At 62.0% G+C, this 25,236-nt stretch overlaps 1 protein-coding gene across 1 annotated transcript; it reads left to right on the top strand.

Annotated features, from left to right (window-relative positions):
- Window positions 1-1,676: 1,676 nt before the first annotated feature.
- COL7A1 (collagen type VII alpha 1 chain) lies at window positions 1,677-24,927 on the top strand. The gene is made up of 115 exons (XM_042823781.1): window positions 1,677-1,749; window positions 1,973-2,153; window positions 2,236-2,395; window positions 2,475-2,568; window positions 2,671-2,829; window positions 2,919-3,082; window positions 3,155-3,284; window positions 3,357-3,476; window positions 3,697-3,846; window positions 3,937-4,053; window positions 4,129-4,278; window positions 4,387-4,515; window positions 4,600-4,829; window positions 4,865-4,961; window positions 5,032-5,175; window positions 5,258-5,383; window positions 5,457-5,603; window positions 5,680-5,808; window positions 5,875-6,021; window positions 6,131-6,250; window positions 6,333-6,479; window positions 6,553-6,689; window positions 6,764-6,890; window positions 6,968-7,111; window positions 7,206-7,366; window positions 7,463-7,504; window positions 7,631-7,657; window positions 7,756-7,800; window positions 7,983-8,075; window positions 8,181-8,252; window positions 8,557-8,592; window positions 8,664-8,717; window positions 8,864-8,932; window positions 9,023-9,136; window positions 9,399-9,425; window positions 9,524-9,577; window positions 9,659-9,721; window positions 9,810-9,869; window positions 9,949-9,984; window positions 10,114-10,158; window positions 10,337-10,372; window positions 10,588-10,728; window positions 10,817-10,849; window positions 11,002-11,073; window positions 11,183-11,242; window positions 11,327-11,362; window positions 11,461-11,541; window positions 11,660-11,695; window positions 11,766-11,810; window positions 11,907-11,978; window positions 12,080-12,124; window positions 12,214-12,240; window positions 12,312-12,353; window positions 12,435-12,515; window positions 12,597-12,632; window positions 12,711-12,746; window positions 12,822-12,902; window positions 13,028-13,063; window positions 13,254-13,325; window positions 13,492-13,536; window positions 13,718-13,753; window positions 13,831-13,866; window positions 13,955-14,059; window positions 14,147-14,182; window positions 14,312-14,347; window positions 14,497-14,535; window positions 14,638-14,673; window positions 14,791-14,922; window positions 15,107-15,316; window positions 15,398-15,433; window positions 15,547-15,591; window positions 15,760-15,831; window positions 15,992-16,036; window positions 16,291-16,353; window positions 16,714-16,758; window positions 17,047-17,082; window positions 17,253-17,288; window positions 17,471-17,515; window positions 17,730-17,762; window positions 17,872-17,934; window positions 18,020-18,055; window positions 18,163-18,243; window positions 18,330-18,398; window positions 18,489-18,524; window positions 18,604-18,645; window positions 18,742-18,786; window positions 18,890-18,934; window positions 19,012-19,047; window positions 19,128-19,187; window positions 19,282-19,407; window positions 19,496-19,567; window positions 19,706-19,741; window positions 19,982-20,041; window positions 20,152-20,196; window positions 20,268-20,303; window positions 20,385-20,420; window positions 20,499-20,555; window positions 20,695-20,766; window positions 20,957-21,028; window positions 21,115-21,150; window positions 21,231-21,311; window positions 21,387-21,440; window positions 21,558-21,611; window positions 21,686-21,748; window positions 21,842-21,904; window positions 22,054-22,170; window positions 22,370-22,447; window positions 22,519-22,572; window positions 22,730-22,778; window positions 22,858-22,905; window positions 23,099-23,188; window positions 23,402-23,497; window positions 23,635-23,754; window positions 23,972-24,151; window positions 24,229-24,927. The coding sequence occupies exons 1-115, from the start codon at window positions 1,677-1,679 to the stop codon at window positions 24,264-24,266; spliced, it is 8,901 nt and encodes a 2,966-aa protein (XP_042679715.1). The 3' UTR covers window positions 24,267-24,927.
- The last annotated feature ends 309 nt before the right edge of the window (window positions 24,928-25,236 follow it).

Below are 25,236 nucleotides of genomic sequence, written 5' to 3'. Positions count from 1 at the left end.
ACAGAAAGATGCCCCTGGAACCATGCTGGCACTCAGAGGGGAGACTCCAGGCTGTTGTCCTCACATGAGGCCACAAGGGTACAGCTACACAGGGTGCTGGGAAACAGGGAGGTGGCATGGGACATAATGGTGCCCATCAGCATGGGTCAACCCAATGGGAACAAGCAGGCTGGAGGATGGAGCACCCTGATGACCACACACAGCCCTGCCATAGATGGGAGGCACCCGGGTGTCCCCCAGCTCACCACCTTACTGAGCATCCTCTCCTGCAGTCACCCCAGCTGCAGTTCTCTGTCTTTGGGACAGTTCTCAGTCACTGCTTCCTCCACACTTGGCGCCAAGAGGTGATGCCCAGGACAGGAGGGATCCCACAGCCTCTGCGCCCTGCCGCATGGGGGCACAGGAACCGCCCTAGCACCAGCTGGGATGGAGACGCTGGAAGGAAAAGGCTCCATGGCTCAAGGGGACCCTTTTGGCTCGGCACTGAGGCCTCTTTTGGAACTCGCAGAGAAAACCCCCCAGGGGTCTGACCCGGTCCCGGTCCCGATCCCGGCGTGGAGGGCTCTTCTCTCTCCTTCACGGACATTTTGGGGTGAAAAGCGGGAAAAAACGCATCTTCCTGCCCTGATCCCGCCCTCCCATGGGAGCGGGTGGGAAAAGCCCTTTGGGGTGGGGAATGGGGGGGGAGGCGGGACAGGGCGGGAGCCACGGCACTACCCCCCCGGCGGCGGCACCGCCGAGCTCCGGGCCGCCCTGATTAAAGGGGCGGGAGCGCCGGGGGCCGCCTGGGCACGGCACGGCTCGGCACGGCTCGGCACGGCTCGGCTCGGGGCGGCCCCACGCGGGACGAGGTGGGTGGCGAAGCCGCGCGCTCCGGGAGCGGCCCCCCCGTGCTCTCAGCCCGGGTGGGAGACAGCGGAGGGAGGCGGGGGGGTTCCCACGCCGCCGCGCTCGGGCATCCGTGGGTCACCGCCTTCGCTTTGGACTCGGCCGGGCCGTGCTGGGGCTGGCACACGGGGCGGGCGGGGTGCTGTGCCCGGGCACGGGGCCGGATCCTCCCCGCAGCTCCGCGCCCGAGTGCGGGAAGCGGCGCCGGGCGGGTGTGCTCGTGGGAAGCTGCTGCCCTTCCCGTCCCCACGGGATCGTGCCGTTCCTGGAGCCCTCACTCGTGCCACCCCTCTGCATGTAGGGCAGGAGCGCTGGGGTGAGCGTGGGGCGGGCAGGAGGAGGCAGCAGTACAGTGGGGGGGCACGGCTGGCATGCAGGCTGGCAGCCTCCTGTACTGCCCTTCTGTCCTGAGCATTGGGCATCAGTGGGGTCACAGCTGGGCTGGGTGCGATGGGGAGGGACGGAGTGGAATTGGGTGCTGGGCACGTGGCTCTCTGTGCTGGGACTTTCCACCTAGCTCTGCTTTCTCAGACCCAGTGCAGTACTCTGGACACAGCAGGGAACCCAAATGCACGAGCACCACTGCGGTGCAGCCCAGCCATGCCCACATCCTGCAGCGGGCAGCTCTGCGGGTTATCCGTCTTTACTTTTTTGTTTTGATGTTACGGCGTTTCACTCCTTTTAATTGCTTCTACCCAGTGCATCCATCACCACCGTGCCCAGAGGCGTGGGGTTGGCACAGGGTGGTGGCTGCAGCATCCTTTCCTGCTGTCCTGCAGGGCCCCACAATGAGTGGGAGGCTCTTACTCCTCTCCCTGCTCCTGGCCCCCCAGGCTGCTGCCGCACAGAAGAGGAGCCAAGGTGGGTGCTGAGTGCTGGGTACCATTATAGGGCCTACAGCAGGGTGAGAGGGGCTCTGCTGCTCCTTCCCACTGCAGCACCCCAAACTTGAGCTTGAGCACGGGGAGCCCTATGGGAGCGGCCACCAATGTAACATGAGCTCAAGGAGCAGGGACAGGTCTGGGGGTCCTGTGCCACAGGGCACCGGGGGCTCTTGTGGGTGCCAACCAATGCTGTCCCATAGCGGTGTGCGAGAACGTGCTGGAGGCCGACATCGTCTTCCTGGTGGACGGCTCGTCCAGCATTGGCCGGAACAACTTCCGTGCCATCCGTACCTTCGTGGAGGACCTGGTGTCACCCTTCGTGCATGTGGTGGGCCAGAAGGCGGTGCGCTTCGCCGTGGTGCAGTACAGCGACGATCCACGGTGAGCCCGGGGATGGGCATGCGGGGCTATGGGACCATGGGGCTGGAAAATTACGTGTCCCCATGTGTCCCGATGTCCCCAGGGTGGAGTTTGGCTTCTCCCAGCACACCAATGGCACAGGCATCCAGAGGGCCATCCAGCAGCTGAGCTACAAGGGCGGCAACACACGGACTGGCGCTGGGCTGCGCTACGTCTCTGACAACTTCTTTGGTCCCACGCAGCTCCGGCCTGGGGTCGCAAAGGTATGGGGTGGGGAGTGGCATTTGGGACATCCCGGAGGGATGCAGTGGGTCCATGGGGCTGAGGCTCATGGCTCTGCAGATCTGCATCCTCATCACGGATGGCAAGTCCCAGGATGATGCTGAGCAGCCAGCGCTGAGGCTGAAGAGCTTGGGCATCAAGGTCTTTGCTGTAGGTGAGCAGATCTGTGGTGTGCACATTGGTATCCACACCCCTGAGTAATGGGCTTCCCCTGGGGCTGGGCACTGCCATCACCCACCATTCCTGTCCCCTTCAGGGATCAAGAATGCCGACCGCCAGGAGCTGATCCGTGTGGCCTCACTGCCTACTGACTCCTTCTTCTTCTATGTGGGTGACTTCAAGCTGCTGGGGACACTGGTGCCACTGATGACACGCAGGGTGTGCACAAGCTCAGGGGGCACGCTACGCACCCCTGGTAGGAGACCTTTAAAAGAGGGCGTGGGAGCTGCCTTAATGCCTTCTCTTCACGCACCCCAGAGCTGACAGCTCCATGTCCCCCCACAGATGGATCAGGCCACGCTGGTCCCTCCAACCTGGAGGTCCTGGAGCACGGCTCTGATGTGCTGCGCATCCGCTGGAGCCCAGCCAGCGGCCCCGTCACCGGCTATAGGGTGCAGCGTGTCCCACTGACGGGGCTGGGGCAGCCGCTGGCAGCTGAGCGGCAGGAGGTGAGCGCTGCTCTGCACCCACTTGCAGTGCCTGGTGCCTGCTGGCATCGGGATGACACTGCTCCCACCCAGGTGAGCGTGGGTCCGCGGGAGACAAGCACCGTGCTGCGGGGGCTGCGCGCAGGGACGGAGTACCTGGTGACTGTCATCGCTCAGTATGCCAACAGCGTCAGCGAGTCGGTGTCTGTGCGGGCGCGCACTCGTGAGTACCCGTGGGGGATGCGGGTAGGTGCTGGCAGCACGTAGCTCACACTTGTCCCCGTGCTGTCCCCAGAGAGCCGTGGCGGCGTGCAGCATTTCCACGTGGCTGAGGCTGGGCCGACCTTCCTGAGGCTGTCCTGGCAGCCCGGCCCCGAGCCGCCCCAGGGCTACATCCTCAGCTACGCCGTGCCAGGTGAGGGGACATGCCGTGCCCCACAGGCACCTCTTTGGGGTAGCTGCGTGTGCTATAGCACCTGGCGGCCCCTCCCTGTCCCTGGGCGCTGCCCTGGCCCCCGTCCCAGCCTCACCCCGCGCTCCCCACCCCTGGCACCACTTGGCATCCCCGGGGCAGGGAGCTGCGCACACCCCTTCCCTGCCACACACCTGCCCTCGCCCCTCTGGGTCCCCCTCAGGAATGCCCCAGAGTGAAGAGAGGAGCCTGGGGGCTGGTGCGCTGTCGGCCACACTCAGCAACCTGCGTCCCAACACCGAGTACGTGGTGACGCTGCGGGCACGCTATGCACAGCAGCCTGCAGCCACCGCCAGCCTCACCGCGCGGACACGTAAGCACCATGCAGCTGTCCCAATGCAGGGGCATCACCTGTCGGGGGACAAGGAGATGGGATGGCACAACCTATGGGTCCCTTTTGCAGAGGCAGGCACAGAGCAGACGCTGCGGACCAACATCCTGAGCCCCACGTCCATTCAGGTGCTCTGGACTGCCATCCGTGAGGCCCGTGGTTACCGCCTGGAGTGGAAAAGAGCCACAGGTGGGCTCACAGCACCTGGTCCCTGACGTGGCATGGGGCCAGCGGTAACCCCTTTTGACATTGCCATTCCCACAGGGCTGGAGACCCCCAGGACAGTGTCGCTGCCCAGCAGTGCCAGCACCTACCAGCTGACAGGGCTGCAGCCAGGCACTGAGTACCGCATCACTCTGTACACGCTGTATGAAGGTGGGGAGGTGGCCACCCCCGTCACCACCTTCCAGACAGGTGAGCCCAGATCAAGACATGATGCATGGCATCACTGCAACAGAGCCATGGGACCTCCGGCTCGCTGGTCCTAGCTTTGGAGAAAGTTACAGCAGTGCCCCCCTGCAGGTGTGGAGGTACCAGTGGGCGCGGTGTCAGATCTCCGTCTCATCGAGGATTTGGGCAGGAGGGTGCGGCTGGGCTGGACCGGCGTCCCTGGTGCCACCGAGTACAAAGTGACAGTGCGCAACACCCAGGGTGAGCCAGCGGGATGGGGCCACGGTGCCATCGCTTGGTATCCCCCGTGGCACTGAGGGCCCTGTGGCACCCTGCTCCCTGCAGATGGCACCGAGAGGACGAGGCGCATCCCAGGCACGCAGACAGCGCTGGAGCTGGGTGACCTGCGGGAAGGTGTCACCTACCTGGTGCGTGTCTCAGCCCTCGTGGGCAGCAGGGAGGGCAGTGCTGCTGCACTCAGCATCCACGTCAGTAAGTGCGCATGGTTAGCCCCAGCCCTGGCTTGTGATGGCCACTCGGGGTGTCCCCATGCTGACGTCCTGGTGCCATTGGGCGTGCAGAGTTCCCAGCTGTGGGCAGTGTCTCGGAGCTGCGGGTGACGGAGGCTGGCCCCAACCAGCTGCGGGTCATGTGGAGGGGGCTGTCGGGCGCTGGGGGGTACCGGCTGACGTGGAGGGCCGGCGATGGTGAGTGCAGGACTTGGAGGTGATGTGGTGGTGCCGTGGGAGCTCTTCCCATCTCAACTGTCTCTCCCAGGTCAGGAGCAGTCCCGCTTCCTCCCTGCCAACCCCACTGTCTACACCATTGAGGGGCTGCGAGCTGGCACCGTTTATGCCATCGGTGTCACAGCCATCATTGATGGCCGCGAGGGTCCCCCTGTCACCACCATGGGGAGGACAGGTGAGGTGTGACCTTGCCTGCTGCTGCCAGCTGGTGCCAGGTGCCCTGACTGCAGGTGATGGTGGTTCTCCCTGTGTCACAGCAGCTGAGCAGGTGGGGACAGTATCCCGGCTGGAGGTGCAGTCATCCAGGAGCAATGTTGCCCGTGTCACATGGGTCGGCGTGCCAGGAGCCACAGCGTACCGTGTGGTGTGGAGCCGTCGGGACGGTAGCATGGGATGGGGACAAGGGTGGGGACAGCAATGATGGAGGCACCAGGGCTGATGTGTGGCCCTCGGCAGGGGGCTCGGAGAAGAGCCAGCATGTTCCCGGCCACATCAGCTCCTTTGACATCCCTGACCTGGAAGGAGGTGTCTCCTACACTGTGAAGGTCACAGCACTCATAGGCAACCATGAGGGCAACCCTGTGTCCATCATCGTTACCACCCGTGAGCATGGGGCTAGGGGACAGCACACGGGGGGAGTGGGCACCTCTGCCCTAATCCCTGCCCATATACCCCACAGCGGAGGCGGCCCCGGTGCCCCCTGTTAGCAACTTGCAGGTGATGGAGGCTTCGGAGCATCGCCTGCGCCTCACATGGGCGCCGGTGTCTGGCAGCAGCGGGTACCGCCTGGTCTGGCGCCCAGCTGAGGGTGAGTGTGCCCAAGCCCTGTGTTCCAGTGGCAGCCCTCGGCCCCTCACCTCTCCATCCCCACCAGGTGGTCCCCAGCGCAGCCAGCAGCTTCCAGCCACCGCCAGCTCCTATGACCTGGGAGGGCTGGAGCCAGGCCGGCGCTACCACATCAGCATCACCAGCATGGTGGGCAGCCGGGAGAGCGCACCGGTTGCCGTCACTACTGCCACCGGTAAGGAATATGTGATGCTGTGGGGAGGTTGGGATGGAGGAGAGTGATGAGTGTGGGAGTGGGTTGGGGGCTGCCCCGTGGGCTGGAGCACCCTGTTTCCCTTCAGCAGCGTCTCCAAGCCATGCCACCAGCCTGCGAGTGACAGAGGTGCAGAGAGACTCTGTGACGCTCTCCTGGACCCCTGTCCCTGGTGCTTCTGAATACGTCCTGTCCTGGACCCCCCCTGCAGGTGAGGCAGACACATGTCCGTGGGCGGAGGGCAGCTATCCCCAGGGATTTCACTGTCCCTGTCCCCCTGACTATGGGTACAGCGGGCGGCGAGGCACGGCGCGTGGTGCCGGGCACTGCCAGCTCCCTACAGATCCCTGGGCTGCGCCTGGGCCAGCGCTACACTTTCACCATCCGCCCGCTTCTGGGGAGCACACCTGGTGCTGAGAGCTCTGTCAGTGAGCGGCCAGGTATGCAGGTTGGGATGGGTGTCGGAGGGGCTGGGGTGCTCATGCTTCTGCTCCACCTTGCCCCTTCCCTCAGTCTGCAGGGACGCCCGAGGGGACATCGTGTTCCTGGTGCATGGCACACGTGACAGCTCTTCTGGTGCTGACGCTGTCCGCACGCTCCTCTCTAACACTGTCACCTCCATGGGCCGCCTGGGCCCCGATGGCACCCAGGTATGAGGCTTACGTGGTGTCAGGGGGCATGTGAGGAGGATGACAATGTCAACCTCTGTCCCTTGCCCTCGCAGGTGGGTCTGGCCACGTACAGTTACCGCAGCCTGCCCTGGCTGCTCCTCAACCGCTCCAGCGAGCTGCCCGCTGTGCTGGAGCAAATACGCACCATGCGCTACGAGGAGCCCAGCGGCAATGCCATTGGTGAGGGGATGGTGCTAGGGCTGGGCCAGTGTCCAGTGGGACCTTGCTGACCCCCTATCCTTTTATCCTCCCTCCAGGGGCAGCCATCACCTTTGCTAGGACCTATCTGCTGAGCCCTGGTGCAGGACGGCGGCCCAGTGTGCCAGCGGTGCTCGTGGTGGTGGCCGACGGCCCCTCCGGGGATGATGCCATCACTGCTGCCAGGGATGCCAAGGCAGCGGGTGAGGTTGGATATGGTCCCTGTGGGATGGGGTCCTCATGGGATGAGGTCCCCTTGGGTGCTCCAGCCAGGTACTGAAGGTGCTGTTGGTGCAGGGGTCCGAGTGCTGGCTGTGGGCTTGGAGGGGGCGGACCAGGAGCAGCTCCGGCGCATGGTCAGTGGTGAGGACCCACGCTTCGTCTTCCGCAACCGTGGTGCCCTGTCAGAGCTGGAGGGAGAGCTCACCGATGACCTCTGTACCATCATCTCCACCAGGGTGAGAGACTGGGGGATGCCCAGGGCTGGGGAGCAGACCCCATGGAGCCAAAGTCTTCCTCTCTCACAATTACATGTCTTCCTCTTGTCTCACCAGCCAGAGCCAGAGCCAAAGCCCTGCACTGTGCAGTGCCCCAGGGTGAGTATTCCTGTGGCATGGGGTCTCAGTGTGAGTTCCTCACCTTACCCACAGTGTGGGGATGAGCTGGGGGCAGCTGCTGCAGAGGGGTGCAGCCTCTCAGCTCTTCTCTCTGTCCCCTTGCAGGGAGAGAAGGGAGACTCTGGCGTGGCAGTAAGTGTTTGAGACCCCCTACAGCTGTGGGTTATGGCAGGGCTGCCATACTTGCAGCAGTTCTCAGTGAATGCTGATGGCTGGCTTTGTCTCTGCAGGGGCCACAGGGGCGTGTGGGGCAGCCGGGCCCCCCTGGAGAACCGGTAAAGTCCTGATGGGTAGTGTGGGGGGAAATGGGGAGCATTGCTACAGCCCCTGTGTCCCTTTGTCCTCCTGCTAAGTGGGTGTCGGGAAGGGATCCATACAGCCTTTACCACAGTGGTGGATGGAGGAAACATCCTTTGGCTCCTGCCTGCCACCAAGTCTGTGCTCTTTGCTGTCTCAGGGCCGCCATGGACTGCCCGGCCCTCCAGGACCTGTGGGACCACGAGGGCCACCAGGAGAGAGCGTTGAGCAGCTGGGCAAGAAGGGGGATAGGGTGAGTGCCCCCTGTATCTGCACATCTTGGAGTCCCAGGCACAGGGACCTCCCAGCCACTCCTGGGAGGAGTATGGCCCTGACGTGATGCTCCTCTCTCCTGCAGGGCTTCCCTGGAGCTGATGGGCGGCCAGGGCTTCCTGGCCCCCCCGGGAACCCTGGGACCCCTGGTCAGCCAGTGAGTGTGCATGTACCCATGGTTGGCTGGTGCTGATCAAACCTCGACCAATGGGCTCTATACATCCGTCAGCCTACTTTGCCTGCTCCCTAAGCTCTCTTCCTATCCATTCCCTGTGCTAGGGTGGTCTCCCTTGTTGGTGGGATCATTGCTGTCTCCATGCCATCCCATCCCAACCCATGCTATCCCATCTCATCCTGTGCTGTGCTTTTCCATGTCATGCCATGCCATGTCGTGTCATCCCATCCCTGCTTCCCTGGCTGGCAGGGACAATGCTTTCACCTTTTGTTCTTCTGTTTTCTAGGGCAACCAGGGCATTCCTGGCCCCCGAGGGGACCCTGTGAGTATGATCCCCCTCCTCCCAAGCACCATGCCTCCAAAGGCCCCCTTCTCACTGTTATTCATTTCCAGGGGCCACGAGGAACAGCGGGGCATCCTGGCCCGAAGGGGGAAAAAGGCGAGCCGGTAGGTGCTGAGCAGAGGACTACAGGTGGACATCTTATTCCTACTGCCTCCTAAGCTTGGCACTGGGGAGAGTCATGGCAAGGAACATGGTGGCACTGATTTTCTTTTTGTTTTTTTTTTTTTAAATTACTTTTCCCCTCATTCAGGGAGAGCCCAGAGTGATCGTGGATGGAGGACAGGGGTTGCCAGGACGGAAAGGGGAGCCAGGCACACCGGTATAGACGGGGCTGTGCATGCTGGGGGTGTCCACCAGTACTCTCTGCCCATGCAGCATCCCATACTCATAGAGTGTCTCTTTCTTCCAGGGTAGCACCGGCCCCCCTGGCAACCCTGGCCCACGAGGTCCCTTTGGTGACCCAGGTCCTCCGGGTCCCCTTGGGCCAATGGGGCTACCAGGACCTCCAGGAGACTCTGTGAAGGTACGTTTCAGCTGGTGCTGTGTGGGGATGGAGGGACAGCTGGCACCTTGAAGCTGCTTCCCATGCAGAGCTCCTGGTCCTGCATGGCTGTATTCATTGTCTATGACTCCCACATCATCCATCCTTATAATGAGCATGGCACATGCCCTGACCCTACTGCTGATGTGCTCTGCCCGTCATTGCCCCCATCATTTGAGGGGGGAGAGGGTGGAGGCATGAACAGAGCCCAGCCCCACCCTTACCTGCTCTCTTTACCTTGCAGGGGGAGAAGGGTGATCGAGGGGAGAGGGTAAGTGACCGTGTTTGCCTGGTACCTCTGCCTCCCGGGGCACTAGAAAGGGCTGAGTTATGGGGCTGCCATGCAGAAGCTCAGCCCTCTTTCCACAGGGTCCCCCTGGACTGGTCGATGGGGCAGTGCCTCGAGGGGAGCCGGGCCCCCCGGTGAGTGCTGGGCTCAGGGTGGGAGAGCAGGGCTGTGAGTCCCCCCAGAGGCTGAGCTGTGCCCTTGCCAATCTCTTCCAGGGTCCACCTGGGGAGCCCGGCCCACGGGGACTTGCTGGTACTCCCGGCCCCAAGGGTGAGAAGGTAAGAGGGAGGCAGGACCCCCCTTGTTCTGTGATGGGGACAGATAGCCCCAATTCATGGACATACTGCTGGCTTCTTCACTTCACAGGGTGACGGTGAGGAGGGATTCCCAGGGCCACCTGGACGTCCAGGGGACCCTGGAGACAGGGTGAGTGTTGTGGACAAGGCAGGGTGGGCAGAGCATTAACCCTGCTTGGGAGGTGACGTCTCTCTGCCTTCCTCTCCAGGGTCCACGGGGACCTCCAGGAGAACAAGGCAGGAAGGTGAGTGGTGAGGGGATGCTCTCATGGTGCACCCCAATCCCCCAACTCCTCTGTGGAGAGAAAAGGGATGTGGGTGCTGTGCACCCCTTGTACCAGCCACTAACACCATCTATCTTCCTCCTGCACCAGGGAGAGCGTGGGGCACCAGGCGAGCTGGGGGAGACTGGCCAGAAGGTGAGATGGTAGTGGTGTGTGGTTGGGCACTTTGATGGCTTCTGGTGGCCCTGGGGTCCAACGTGGCATTGTGCCCGTGGGAGGCTGCTGGGGGTCTTGAGTAGGACCATGGGCTCACCATGGGGTCCTGGGGGTGGGAGGATGGCTGCCTGAGATTCTGCTCTGCTTCCCTCTACAGGGAGACCGCGGTGCGCCTGGCCCCGAGGGTGAAAAGGTAGGTGGGCACCCGTGGCCATGGTCATGCCCTTCCTAGGAGCACCTTCCTCTTCCTCTTCCTCTCCTCCTCCAGGGTGAGACAGGAGCTCCAGGACGGCCAGGGCCATCGGGCAGAGAGGTGAGCATGGGCACCCAGAGCACTGTGGGGTGGCTGTGACACAGACATACGTCCCCAGGCACCGCCAACCTCTGAGTATCCTCTCTCTGCACCAGGGAGTACCGGGACCAGCTGGGCCACGGGGTGAGAAGGTGAGGGAGAAGCAGAGCCTGGGGCTGGGGTTGTGGGGAGGGAATGGCACTGACCCCATGTGTCCACAGGGTGATGTGGGAGCGCCTGGTGAACCTGGCCAGCCGGTAAGTGCTGCCGCCTGGCATCCCGCCCCATTCCTGGCGTGAGGAGTAGTGGCTGCACCCAGCACTGTCCCTCCTGCTTTGTCTCCAGGCTCCCAGCGTGGCCAGTGTCAGAGGAGAGAAGGTAGCCTTGTCCCTGACCTTTGGTATTGTCCCCATGGCACAGCTGGGATGGGGGCATAGCACAGTGGTGCTGGATGCCCACGCTGATCCTCAGCTGCAGCATGATGAAGGGGAAGTCTGGGGGGACTAATGGTGCCATTTCATCTGCTCCAGGGTGACAGAGGATTTCCAGGACCAGAGGGGCCTCCTGGCCCCAAGGGTGATGTAGGGGAAAAGGGTGCCCGTGTGAGTACCTTGAGCTGGGCAGGTGCTGGGGCATGCAGCCCATCTGGGCTCTCCTTGCTGTGCGTTTTTGCTGGTCCCGCTGTCCCAAGCCGCTTTCCTTTGTCTTTAGGGTGTCCCTGGCCTGAGCATCCCAGGACCAACTGGCCCCAAAGGCGAGCAGGGCGAGCGGGTGAGTGCACATAAATGCATGGAGCTGGGCTCTGATCTCATGCCCAAGTACCCATTAACAGCACTGTCCTTCTGCACCTCCCAGGGCATCACTGGCCTCACTGGCAGGAGCGGTCCCAAGGTAATGGCATTGCAGGAGGCTTCACTCCTTTGTCCATCTGCCCATCCATCATGTGTTACTGAGCCCTAGTTCCCCTGGTCTTCCTCTTTCCCCCTCAGGGTGACGCAGGGGAGCCGGGTGAGAAGGGTGAGCCAGGCAGAGTGGGTGCACCAGGACAACCAGGGCAGCGTGGCAAGGAGGTAGCGTGGGGCCAGGAACAGTAGGAGATGCTATGGGGATGCTGAGGCCCCAAGGAAGGGGGAGCAGCACAGAGGGACACTGGTGACTTGTTCTCTTGTCCCCTCACCTGTGCTTTAGGGTGAGCGTGGAGAGAAGGGTGATGAAGGCACCCCGGTAAGTGGGAAACTCATGGACCACTGCCTCCCTGTTGCCCCCCAGCCCACTCACCCCATCTATCCCTCAGGGTGAAGCAGGGGTACCTGGCAAACCTGGAGACAGAGGTCCACGGGTAAGTACTGGGCTGGTGGGAGCCCTGAGCCAGGGGAGAACTTGGTGGCCTTGAGTGGCCCAGGGTAACATACATCTCCCCATACCCCCCAACCAGGGGCTGCCTGGGTACCGTGGCCCCCCTGGAGAGAAGGGTGAACTCGGAGACCCAGGTCCTGAAGGCAGAAACGTGAGTGCCACCACATGAGTGCCCATGGGTACCCCCTGACCCGATGGGTAACCCCATCTCCTGGGTACCCCATCCCCCTTCTCACTCATCCCTCTCCACAGGGCATTCCCGGAGCACCTGGCACCAAGGGTGACCGCGGGGAGCCGGTGAGTGACACCCACCCAGGTGCCAGATCTGCACCCCCTCCCCAATACACACCAGAGCTCATTAACAAATTTGCTCTCTTTTCTTTCAGGGCCCTCCTGGACCCCCAGGACGAGCTGTAAGCTGTACCCTCCCCCTTTCCTGCCAGCAGGTCTGTGCCCACTCTGATGTCCCCTCTCTGCTCCACAGGTGGATGTGGGGCTTGGAGGAGTAGGAGAGAAGGGTGAGAAGGTAACAAGAGGTGATGATGTGATGCTTTGCTGTGAGACTGCAGCATTGCACTGCTTCTGACCACTATGTCATCCCTGCCAGGGGGATGCTGGGGACCCGGGCGAGGATGGAGCAAAGGGGGCCAAGGGTGAGAGTGGCCCCCCCGGACTGCCGGGGTTGAGTGTAAGTGTGGGGTGAGTGACGACCTGGAGAGCCACGGTGGGCCCTGGGGTTGCGCCCACCATTGTCATGTATCACTTGCAGGGCATTGAAGGCCCCCGCGGCCCCCCCGGCGCACGGGTGAGTGCCCCTTTTCCCCTTCCCATGCTCAGCCCCACTTGGGGATGGAACAGTGCTTACTCCGTCCTCTTCCCATAGGGTGACCCTGGGGACCGAGGCTTGCCTGGAGAGAAGGTGAGGGGGATGGGGGCTGCCCACCACCCCCTGTTTCTCTGTGCAGCACAGTCCTCATGCAGTGCTCTGTTCCAGGGGGAACGTGGCCCACCAGGGCTGGATGGCCGCAACGGACTGGAGGGGAAACCTGGCCCTCCGGGACCCACCGGGCTGAGGGTGAGCGTGGTCTGGGGTGGCACTGGAAATGGGAACAGGGGATGAGGGCGGTGGTGGGGCAGAGGCATCCCACTGCACATCTGCTGGAGGTGCTCATGGGATGCTCACGTCCTCTTCATCTATAGGGGGACCCAGGGAAGCAGGGGGACCCTGGCCGAGATGTAAGTATCTCCTGGGAGTGTGGGTGTGCATTCTTCTCCTGCTGGGGACATGACGCTTCTGTTTCGTGCCCCTTGGTCACTGTCCCCCATCCCATGCCATGCCACCATGCCCGGCTGTGCTCTTACCTCCCATAGCAGAGGCTGTATCCTGTTGCTGCCCTGTGCCTCCCCTTTTCTCCTGTCCCTGCAGGGGCTGCCTGGGCTGCGGGGGGAGCAGGGACCGCCTGGCACAATAGGACCGTTGGGACCACCTGGTATCCCTGTGAGTAACAGCCCCGTGTGCCATGGGGACACGTTCTGCTGCAGGGACACGTTCTGCACTGTGCCTCTGCACTTGGTCCCAGCTCTCCTAGGGGACATCAGTAGGAGCTGGGACACCATGACTGCCCGTGCTGGGGGCTCCTCTCACTGCCTCTCCTTCCTCCCAGGGAAAACCCGGTGACGATGGCAAACCTGGCCTAAGTGGCAAGAATGTGAGTAGAGCATGGGGTTTGGCTTTGGGGTGCTCATGAGAACCTTGAGGGCTGGCAGCCCCAAACTGGCACAGAGCCGAGGGAGGCATGTGGCACAGCACCCCATCCCATGCCCTTGGGACTGCCCCTGTCCTGCCCACTGCTTGTGCTGTGGGTGCCAATTCATAACCTCCATCCCAAGGGAGAAGATGGGACGCCAGGAGAAGATGGGAGAAAGGTGAGGAGCAGTGCCCTATGTGGTCCCCATTGCTGTCACTTCTGGACTGAGTCTTTTTTTTTCCTCCTCCTGGTTAGGGAGACAAAGGTGATGCCGGAGCCCCTGGCAGAGACGTGAGTAGCCCTGTGCTGTGGGTTGTCCCCACTGGGGACAAGCTGGGACAGCACCCAGTCACTGGGGGTGACACAACTCTCTCGGCAGGGCCACAACGGTGCCAAGGGCGAGCAGGGGGACAGAGGCATGCCTGGCCTCCCTGGCCCTCCTGGTGTCCCTGGTGTCCCAGGGCAGGTTGGCCCCCCAGGCCAGGTTTGTTATCCTCAAGCTCTAGCTGCCCCATGGTTTACTTGAGGCCCCATGTCCATGGGTGCCATTGTGTCCCATCTGTACTTCCAGGGCTCGCCCGGCCTTCGTGGGATCACTGGACCAAAGGTAGGTGTCCTCTAGCGCTCTGTGACAAAAGTCTGGGGGGGTATCCGTGCTGGAGGGGGTGAGTCCTTCGGGGACCCTGTGGCTGGGCAGCCTGGCCCTTCTCCCCCTGACTGCTTTGCTGTATTTCAGGGGGACCCAGGGGAGCCAGGGCCACGAGGGGAGCCAGTGAGTATCCAGCACTGAGCACTGTGGGAGAACCACAGCCTCTCCCAGGCAGCACCCTGTGGCGTTCACTTTAAAACCTATTAGTGTAGCAGCAGTGCTGCCCACCTCACCCATGGCACATCCCATTCCCTCTTGCTCTGCAAACTTAGGGGCGGCCTGGTGTCAGTGGAGACCCTGGGACTGCAGTGGTGAGTTCCCCACTGGGCTGGGACATCAGCCTTGGAGGTCCCCAGAGCCCCAGTGGTAGAAGCAGCACCATAGGCTTCCTTTCTCATGTCCTTTTATTGTAGAACATCGAACGTAGCCTGGAAGCCCTCGGCATCAAGGTATGGGGTGGGCATGGGTATGGGGCCAGCTGGTGGTGAGAGACCAGAGGGGCGTGGGATGGGGCACTGGGGCTGGAGTGCATGACTGCTGATCACTGCCTCTTTCCTCCCTTCCAGATCTCATCTCTGAAGGAGCTGACGGGTGCCTATGATGGCAGCTCGGACTCCTTTCTGCCTGTGTCCGAACGGCTACGGGGGCAGAAGGGCAGCCGGGGGGAGCCAGGGGAGAGGGGTCCCCCAGGCCGGGAGGTGAGCACTGTGGTGCTCCAGGGGGTCACTTCTCGGCTCAGACTCATTGCCACCTTCCCCCTGCCCACCTGGCTCTGAGACCTGAGCCCTGCTGAATCCCTCCAGCCCTAGGATGCTCTATGGGGGCTCGCAGCTCCCTGCATTTTGAGGTGCCCACCCCACAGTCTGGTATGCTTTTTTGCAGGGTTCTTTAGGCTTCCCTGGTGAGCGAGGACCCAAAGGTGACAAAGGGGACCAAGGTGCCCCTGGTCCTCAGGGCCCCGCAGGCCGGGCTGTGGGCGAGCGGGGCCCAGAGGGGCCACCGGGGCAGCCAGGGGAGCCAGGCAAGCCGGGCATCCCAGGGGTGCCAGGCCGGGCTGGCGAGCTGGGGGAGGCCGGGCGACCTGGTGAGAAGGTGAGTGTGGGGGTGTAGGCAGGGGGACATGGCTTCTGGGCTTGGGGACAGCTTCATGAGCCCCCCACCTCTTTTTTGCAGGGTGACCGGGGTGAGAAGGGCGATCGGGGTGAGCAGGTGAGCCGTAATGGGAATGCAGTCCCCTCTGTCCCTCTGCTTTTCATAAGACTTGGATATGCCCCATGGACTGAACATTCTGGGGATTCTCCATCTGTTTTCCTTCTCACCAGGGTAGAGATGGCTTGCCAGGCCTCCCAGGGCCCCCAGGGCCCAAGGTAGGTGATAGATGCTGCTGGGGACTGTCCCCAGGAGGTGCCAGTAGATGCCTCCAGGGATGAATTTCATGTCTGGTCCCCTGGCACAGGGGCTCAGGAGGGGTTGTGCCACTGGGGGACCTCCCTGGGGTCCCCTGGATGCCAGCCCTGACCACGCTGTGCCTGCAGGCAGACGCAATGGAGGGCAGCCTGATGGGCTTCCCAGGCGAGCGAGGTCCCCCTGGACTTAAGGGAGTGAAGGTGCGTGTCCAGGAGAAAGGAGCAGGGCAGTGATGGAGCCAGAATCTGAGTTCTTTGAGGAGGGATGATGTGATAATTGCCAGCTGTGATGGGCTGGGAGAGTGGGCATCCCAAACTGCAGCATGTGGGTCTGATGGTATCTCCTTCCTCCTTCCTGCAGGGTGAGCCTGGTGCCGAGGGCGAGCGAGGACCCAAAGGAGATAAGGTCTGAGTGTAGTAAGTCTCCTGTGGCTCCTCTGCTTCTCTGTTCCTCACTCCCTTTCTGGGCTCAGCATCGGTCTCTGCTCTCCTCTCTTCATGTGCTGCCAACAGGGTGACCCCACAGAACGAAGCCCTGGGCAGGGGCACAACTGGGGACATCCCTCTCTGGGTGCAAGTGGGATGTGAGGGCATGTGGGGGACAGGGACATCCGTGCCTGTAGCACAGGTCCTACAACTCTGTACTTCTCCCCACATCAGGGTGAAGGTGGATCACGGGGCGAGCGAGGAGAGCCTGGCGAGAAGGGCAGGGATGGCTCTCCAGTGAGTATGGCACCAAACCTCCATTCTCATTTCCCCCTCCATCGTCCTTGTCATCTCCATCCCTGTCACATCCTGCATCACCCCTGTGGTTTCCACCTCCGTCTCTATGATGTTCTCCATCACCCCCATGGACTCATCTCCATTCCCATTACATTCTCCACTCCCATGAACTCCATCTCCATCCTCATCATGTTCTCCATCTCCATTATGGTCTCTGTTGCTCCCATTGTCTCCATCTCCATCCTCATCACAATCTCCATCAACCACCCCCACTGTCTCCATCTCAGTCACTATCCCTATCATCCCCATCTCCATTCTCATCACCACTATTGTCTTCACCATCTCCATCTCTTGCTCCAGGGCCTCCCAGGAGAGAGGGGTCTGGCTGGCCCCGAGGGGAAGCCGGTGAGTGTGGCTGCAGGGGGCTGAGGTCTGGGAGGTGTGGGCAGATCCCATGGTTGCACAGCAGTCACCACCAACCCAAAGGGAGCATTCACATGTTGTTTGCATCCTTCCCTCCTACACAGGGCCCGCAGGGCTTTAGAGGGCCCCCTGGCCCCTCAGTAAGTACCCTTGGGTGGGTACTGCATGGTGACACTGCATTCATCCCCCAGGGAGCTTTATGGGCAGGCGGGGCTGGTTGGAGGTGGTGTGGTCCCGCTCCCCTGCTGGCTATAATGTGCTTCTTTGCAGGGCTTGCCAGGTTTCCCCGGTGTGCTGGGCCGCCCGGTAGGTGTCTGTCCCCAGCATGTCACTGTCCCCCTGGCTCCTGCTCGGTGTGTGCTAGGCATGGCGCGTCCTGCTGGGAGCTGGCCAGGCTCGTCCCTGCATGGCATGGGTGCTTCCCAGAGCCCCTGTGCACCAGGGACATCCTGACCACATCTCTCCCTCCCTCCCAGGGCAATCAGGGAGAGCCAGGGCCACCAGGACCTCCGGTAAGGAGACCTCTGTGTCACGTGCAGGGCACTGCAAAGGGCACAGCAAAGGGGACTTGGGGCAGATGTCTCCACAATGAGTGGGGTTGATAGCCCTGGGATGGCACTGTCCTGGTACCTCTTCCCACCCCATAGAGCTGTGCCAACAGTGGGCATTGTCCTGAATGTAATGTCCTCTGCAGGGTGCTGCTGGCCCACCAGGGAGCCAGGGTCCATCTGGGATGAAGGTACGCCATTGCCATTGTCATCATCACCTTCATCATCTCCATGTTTGGTCTGGTGCAGGAAAGAGATGCCACGCCAGCACTGTGGGCTGCAGGGAGAACTTGGAGTCTGGCCCCTTCTAGAGGCACTCAGTGCTCAGGGGACATAGGGATAAAGCTGTGATGATTGTGGCAGGGAAAGGGATCAGCAAGACTGACATGGGTTCTGTCCCCACAGGGTGATCCAGGGGAACCTGGTGCCGGCATCCGGGTGAGCCTCCCCAAACCCAACCCCTTCCTGGAGACAGCTGAGCTCCCGCTGTCCCAGAAAGACATGCCAGCGTGGCATCTCCTCTCTGATTCCACTGTTCTCCTTGCAGGGATTGCCTGGTCCGCAGGGCAGCATGGGGCTGCCTGGCCCTCCAGGACCACCTGGTCTGGTGGTAGGTACCCCCAACGCAGTCCACAGGAACAGCCCTTCCCACTGCCTCAGCTGTGGGTTGATTTCTGGTCATTTGTCCATCACAGGGCCCTCCGGGTGCTCCTGGGCTGCCAGGACAAGTGGTGAGCATGTGCCCTATTGAGCTGGCCTCAGCCTTGGGGCATGCCAACCCCATAGCTGCCTGGCTGTGGGATGTGCGTAGCCTCAGCTCCGCTCTCACACTCTGCAGGGGGAGAGTGGCAAGCCAGGTGTGCCTGGGCGGGATGGTGTGCCAGGGAAGGACGGCGAACCAGGGATGCCCGGGAAGTTGGTATGACAGCCAGTGCCATCGCACTGGGGCTGGGGGCTCAGCACAAGCTGCAGAGCTGGTGCTCATGGCTGTGTGCTTTGTGCCAGGGTGTGCCAGGACCATCAGGCCCTACTGGCCCCAAAGGGGAGCCAGGGGATGCGGGAGTGCCGGGGCAGGTGAGTGCTTCCTTGCAGCTTCCCCTGCTCACCAGGGCTAGCAGATGACCACAGCCCTGCTGACTGCTGCCTCTCTCCCCTCTGCCCCAGGGCATTGCTGGCCCTCCTGGTGCCAAGGGCGAGAAGGTAAGGAATGGGGTGTGCATGTGAGGGAGACCCTCCCCACAGCCGGCAAAGGTCTGTGCCTGACCCTGTGTTGCTGCAGGGTGAGCCGGCGCTGCTGGAGGGCGTGCTGCTGGGTGAACCTGTGAGTTGGTGCCTATAACCCCATCCCTGTGTCTCCCTGGGCTGAGCCAGGCCCCGGCAATTCTCTCCCATCCCCAACACTGCTCTTTCTGCCTAGGGTTCCAAAGGTGCCCGAGGTTTGCCTGGCCCCAAGGGTGAGAAGGTGAGGAGGTGTTGTGAGAGTATCAGGCTCTCTTGGGTTGCAGCCATCCCTACTCCCCCCACCTGTCACCCACCCTTGCTCTTTGCTTCTGTCCTCCTGCCAGGGGGAGCCTGGAGGAGCTGGGGAGCCTGGAGACCCCGGCGAAGATGTGAGTAGAGGATGTGAAGGGGAGCTGATGGGTTCACATCCTTACCCTGTACCCTGAATAGCTCTGTGTCTTTGCAGGGAGCCAAGGGATCATCTGGAGTCAAGGGGGAAAAGGTGAGAATCCCCATCCCAAGTGCTCTGCCACCCCTGTGCTCCCAGGGATGACTGTCCCCAAACTCTCTGACACCACACAGGGCACTCCAGGTGTCGGTGTGCGGGGACCACCAGGACAGGATGGACCTCCAGGTTTGAAGGTAAGCCCTGCCTTATCCCTGGTCCTATGTCCGCTCCCTGTCTGCCTCTGAGGAGGCTGTTTCCCTGGCCATGTCTCCTTCCTCCTTGCTGCAGGGTGACATCGGTTTGCCAGGACCTCCTGGACCACCGGGATTAGTGGGCATCGCTGGGGCACCGGGACAGCCAGGCCTGAGAGGGGACAGCGGGCAGCCTGGCCCACCAGGAGCCCCTGGAGAACGGGTAATGGCAGTGGGCTCAGGCAGCACCAGTGAGGGCTCAGCAGCTCCGTTCCCTGCCTTGAGCCCTGACACCGCTGTGTCCCCCCCAGGGTGCAATTGGCTTCCCTGGGAGGGATGGTGCCGCAGGGCCACCTGGACCCCAAGGGCCCCCAGGGCCAGCGGTGAGTATGGGGCTGCAGCATCCCAGGGTAGGTGCAGGATCCCTCCCTGGTCCCTTGCTGGCTCATTGGGGGCTGATGGGGTCACCAGCCAGAGCACCTGGCACAGCTCTGTTTACTCACCCCTCTCCTTTCCTTTAGGGCATACAAGGGGCCTCAGGGCTGAAGGGTGACAAGGTAGGACCGGGGACAGTGCTATGGCACAGAGGTGCGGGGCTTCTCCTCTTGTGGGGTGCTACTGCTCCCTCTTGGCTGATGCTGAGCCCACTGTGGGTGATGGCACCTGGCAGCCTGCTATGTGTACTTGGGGCAGTGCAGGGGGCATGGGATGGTGGGGAGACACAGCTGGGGCCACAGGACCTGCTTCTTGCTGAGGTGAGCTGCACAGGGGAACAAACTCTTGTGTTTCCCCCACAGGGTGACCCAGGGGCTGGGCTGCCGGGAGCCAGAGGTGAACGTGGAGACCCAGGACCACGGGTAGCTAGCACCATAAAATCCCCCTGCCCATACCACCATGGCACTCCCATGTCCCCACCACGAGGGGTGCCTCCCTGACCCACTCCTCACACCTCCCCTCCTGCTTGCAGGGTGAAGATGGGCGCCCAGGGCTGGCAGGCGACCGTGGGCCAATGGTACGTACCAATCAGCTCACCATCCCCCCAGGTAGGCTCCCCCAAACCAGCATTCTCCTCTTTCCCAACAGGGCTTGCCTGGGAACCGAGGGGAGCGTGGGGACAAGGTAAGGGATCTCTTTTGGGGCTGGGGAGCCAGAGAAGGAGGGCTCCCACTCCTGCGACATCTTACTGTATCCTCCTTGCAGGGAGACGTCGGGGCCGTGGGGCCCAAAGGAGACAAGGTGAGACCCCCAGGGCTGGGGCAGGGGGTGGCAGTGCTGTCCCACCCCAGCTCACACCCACCTCTCTCCTGCATGCAGGGCGATACCGTTGTGGTGGAGGGGCCTGCTGGGGCAAGAGGCAGCAAGGGGGAGCCGGTAAGAGCTGGAGGTCTGCTGGGGGACCCTGCCTCAGGAAGCATGTCCACCCCATAGACCCCTATGTCCCTGCCCAGGCAGCTCTTTCCTCCCCACCCCAATGATCCCTGATCCCATCCTTCTGCTCTCCCCTTTGCAGGGAGACCGTGGCCTAAAGGGCTCCGAAGGGGACAAAGGGGACAAGGGGGAGCAGGGAATGCCCGGCGAGAAGGTATGAGGCGGGGGGGCAGGGCTGGGAAGTGGTTGGCAATGGCTAGAGGGACCTAAGAGCATGACGGCATTCTTGTGCCCCATGTGCATCCAGGCCTCTGGCACAGTGCTGGGCGTCCTGTCAGTGTGTGGCCCTGCATTTGCCAGAGCTCTTCCTCCTGCCCAGTGCTTATTTGGGGCTGTGCTTGCAGGGTGCAAGGGGTGAACCAGGTGAGAAGGGCTCTGCAGGCTTTCCTGGGGCACGCGGCCCTGGCGGGCAGAAGGTAAGTAGCTGGGCACCCTGCACCACAGTGGGGTCCTCTCGCTTCCCACTAGCCCTCACCCACATCTTTGCCTTTGCCTTTACCAGGGAGAAGTTGGCGTGCCGGGGGAGCCTGGTGAGCCGGTGAGGAGCTGTGTCTCAGTACCAGTGCCACCCCACTGTGGGGCAGGAGTAGTCCTCATCATGCTGTGTGCTTCTTGCAGGGTTTGCCTGGTCGGGATGGCATTGCTGGAGCACGAGGAGAGAAGGGGGACATGGGGCCACTGGGCTTGCGTGGCCCCAAGGTGGGTGAGCCCCTGTGCTCCGTGGCCAGGACACGTGCTGGCTTCGCGGGGCTCTGACTCCCTTTGTCCCTGCAGGGTGAGCGGGGCATGAAAGGCGCCTGTGGCCTCGATGGGGACAAGGGTGAGAAGGTGAGGGGATGACCATCCTGTAGCCAGGACCTCAGCCCTGCAATAGGTTCACAGGGTCCCCCCTCGTGCCTGAGGGAGGTGCGGGGCTGAGGACTGACACCTGCTTTGCTCCTGCAGGGAGAGCCGGGGCTGCCAGGGCGCTCGGGGCTGCCAGGAAGGAAGGGTGAGCCGGTAAGCACCGTGCCAGCACCGTGCTGCGAGGGGGATGTGCATCCAGGGGCTCATAGATGTGTTTCATCCCCCAGGGAGAACTGGGGTTGTCTGGAGCACCCGGCATCCCTGGGAAGGAGGGGCTCATGGGACCCAAGGTAGGGCAGTGGGAGGATGTGCTGAGACCTCAGGAATGGCCCCTCAGGGCTACTCCTCCTGAACTCTTGCTGCCTGCACCTTCCTCTACACAGGGTGACCGTGGCTTCGATGGGCAGCAGGGAGCCAAAGGAGACCAGGGGGAGAAAGGAGATCGGGTGAGCTGTGCGATGGAACTGCATAAGTCACACTGCATTGCTCGTACTGGGATCAAGCCTTGTCCAAAGGGCACTAAAGCTCCCAAAGGTGCCTACTCTGGGCTGTACATATGTGGTTGTCCCCATACTGACCATCTGTTCCATCATAGGGTGCACCAGGCATGATCGGTACCCCTGGTCCCCGGGGCAGTGATGGTGCTCCCGGCCCCCCTGGCCCCCCAGGCAGCGTTGGGCCACGAGGTCCTGAAGGCATGCAGGGCCAGAAGGTGAGTCTTTGTCCCCCAAGAGGCCAAGGATTGGTGGCATCAGGAGCCGTGTCCCAGCTCCATACCTCCCCCACCAACTCAGTGGCTTTGGGGACCTCCCTGTGTCCCCCTGCTCAAGGGAGGGTTAGGAGCAGTGGTTTGGGACCCCTGTCCTGAGGCTGGGCTGGAGCCAGATGGGATGTGCCCATGTTCTTTACAGGGGGAAAGAGGCCCCCCTGGGCAGGCAGTGATGGGGGCCCGCGGTGTGCCTGGTATCCCTGGTGAGCGAGGAGAGCAGGTGGGTGAGCCCAGCCCTGCCCAGAGCAGACCCAGTGATACAGCTCTCAGCCCCACTCTGTTTGTCCCTAGGGCAGTCCTGGTGCTGAGGGACTCCGTGGGGAGAAGGGGGATCCGGGCATGACGGTAAGGGGCTGTCAGCACGGGGCCAGCAGGTGGGAAGGGGCACTGCATCCATCCCACTGCTGCTTATGGAACATACCCAACTCCAGACTCGGCTCTGAACCTGGGGAAAGCTTTTTCCTATCTCTAATTGTGCATTCTTTGCTCCACCACTGGGCAGGAGGAAGAGATCCGCGCCTTCGTCAGGCAGGAGATGAGCCAGCACTGTGGTGAGCACCTCACAGCCGCCCTGGGTTTGGGGATGCCCCACAGAGCCCCTTGCTCACCTCCACTCCATCTCTCCTGCAGCATGTGGAGGGCAGCTCCCGCGGCGCTTGGATTCCCGTGAGCACTCAGGTTGTGTTTCTGTTCCTCTCCCCATGCCCTTGCCTGTCTCTCAGCACTCAGTGGGGCTGTAGGGTCATAGAATATCCCGAGTTGGAAGGGACCCAAAAGGATCATTGAGTCCAACTCCTGCTGGGATGTGGGGCACAGCAGTGGGTGGGATGGGGTGCAGGGTTCCAGCACAACTGGATGCTTTTTCTCCAAGGAGGATGGGGGACTCGGCCCAGGAGCATCCTTCAGTCTGCCCATGGAGGAGGGAGAAGTGTCCGCCAAGAGAAGGAGCACAGCCAAACAGGTGATGGAGAGTGTGGAGCTGCATCCAGGTGCATCGGAACACAGCCTTCTTGAGCCTGGCAGTGCCACCTCCCTGACAGGAGTTGCACTGTGCTCCCAGGGCACTTCTGAGCCTGCAGGGAATGGGGCATCCCCAGGACCCCTCCCCTGGGCAGTTCTGGGCTACTCTGCACCTGAACAGGGGTTTCCCATGTCTGCTGTTCTTCCCTCCCAGATCACTCCCCCCATTACCCACCCACTGAGCCATTCCCAGATCTCAGTGCTCATGTTGTTCCCGTGCTTAAAGTGTCGCATGCAGAGGAGGAGGAGGGTGAGTGCTGTCCCTGTGCATTTTGTTCCTTTTATTCCCTATATGTACATTGCAAGCCCTGTGCTGACAGGTACCCAAGGATGCCCAAAGGCCACGGGATAGCCCAGTGCTGCACTCACTGCCAGTGTTGTCTGCAGGGCAGGACAGGCGTGTTGTCGTTGACACCAATGACCTGGAGTACGACAGCATGTATGGGGAGCAGGAGGACTACGACACAGCTCTGGATGCAGGCAGCTTGGAGCAGCTCGCAGAGGATGGTGAGCTCCCTGTGCCCCACAGGGCACCAGGCATAGCACAGGTGACCCCATGGTGCAGGGGCTGCCTTGTTCTGCTGGGAACCCAGTGCACCAAGCCTGTGCCCTGGGGTGGGCACTCTAGCAGCACATGGCTTGTTCAGGCATTGGGTTCCCCATGCTCCTGGATGAGAGATGCTGGTCCGTGTTGCGCCCTCACCATTGCGCTTTGTCCCTGCAGCCGAGCCCTGCCACCAGCCCATGGAGGAGGGGGGCTGCCAGCGGTACACACTGCGCTGGTACTACAACCAAAGAGCCGCCGAGTGCCGGCCCTTCGTCTACAGCGGCTGCCAGGGCAATCTCAACCGCTTCGGCAGCCAGGAGGAGTGTGAGCTCCACTGCAGGCAGCGCATGGGGACAGGTGGGCACAGCACGGCTATCAGCTCTGGCAGCATCGCACCTGGTGCTGTGCTTGGTGCCACCTCACCTCCCCCACAGGTGCTGGCAGCGGGGAAGGACGGCGGCCGGAGGCGTAGCGTGGTGATCCCTGCAGGAACATGGTGCTATTTCTGACGTCTCTTCTTGTTGCTCATGGGTTTTTCCCTTTACATTGGTTCTATTCGCCCGTTGAAGGTGAAATTTCTATCAAATGGGAACACAGCCTCCCCATACGCCTTTTATCTGGTTTCCAAACCAGAGCTCTCTTGGGATGTTGGCTTGATTTTTAACTTATTTGCTGTCAATGGGACAGCTCTTGACCCCATGTTCCTTTTTTGGCTGCCCAGAGCTGGGAGTGGGCACAGTTTGAGCCCTTCCCCAAACCCAATACTTCAAATCCCCAAGGCTGTGGGCTGCCCTCATCACCCTCTTGGGCTCCCAGCGTGCAACCACGCAACCTGCTCCATTTGAATGAATTTCACCTTCACCCCACCTGGGTCCCGGTTCCCCTTTTGGGTGCGATGGTTTGGCAGAGAACTGCAGGAGGGAGGGAGGCTTTCTCCATGTACTGCCCTCCGGCTCGCACCTCTGCCTGGAAACTGGGACACACCAGGGAGACCCTGAGGATGGTGCTATGTTAGAGGCGATTCCTGCTCATCAGGAAGGTGACTGACGCTGGCTCCTGCGCAGCCTAGACGCACTGCTGCTCTGTGTATATCTGTATACAGCAAATGTATATGTGTACCAATGCAGGGGTGGGACACGGTATTAAAGATGTGCTCATGGAAGAATGCTCTGCCTCTTTGTGTGCCACAGGGTCTGGGGCAACAAAGCCAACCTGACCCCCTTGTCTCTGGCCCTATGTCTGCTGGCAACCCGTGTCTTCCTGCCCGCAGTGCCCGCTGGCTGCCCTCCTGCCCTGGTGCCCCCTGTCCCCATGTCCTGTCCCTGTGCCTTGATGACGCACACGTGCCCACGACCCACAGACACGTGGGGCTGCGGTGCAGTGTGAATCAGTGCCTCGGTCTAATTTTGGCCATTCTGCCATGCCGGGGGGTGAGTTCCTGT

Source organism: Centrocercus urophasianus, unplaced genomic scaffold (assembly GCF_019232065.1).
Source record: "Centrocercus urophasianus isolate 14NV4802_14NV808 unplaced genomic scaffold, USGS_Curo_1.0 seq_22, whole genome shotgun sequence".
Taxonomy (NCBI): Eukaryota; Metazoa; Chordata; class Aves; order Galliformes; family Phasianidae; genus Centrocercus; species Centrocercus urophasianus.
The sequence above is the reverse complement of the archived record's forward strand: the minus strand, read 5'-3'. Positions and strand labels throughout refer to the sequence as shown.

Bases quoted from the DNA above. Each gene is read 5' to 3' on its own strand.
- COL7A1 (XM_042823781.1), top strand. From the start codon at position 1,677: ATGAGTGGGAGGCTCTTACTCCTCTCCCTGCTCCTGGCCCCCCAGGCT. The intron at 13,326-13,491 runs GTGAGTAACAGC...CCTTCCTCCCAG, and splicing joins TGGGACCACCTGGTATCCCT to GGAAAACCCGGTGACGATGG. The intron at 20,197-20,267 runs GTACGTACCAAT...CTTTCCCAACAG, and splicing joins CAGGCGACCGTGGGCCAATG to GGCTTGCCTGGGAACCGAGG.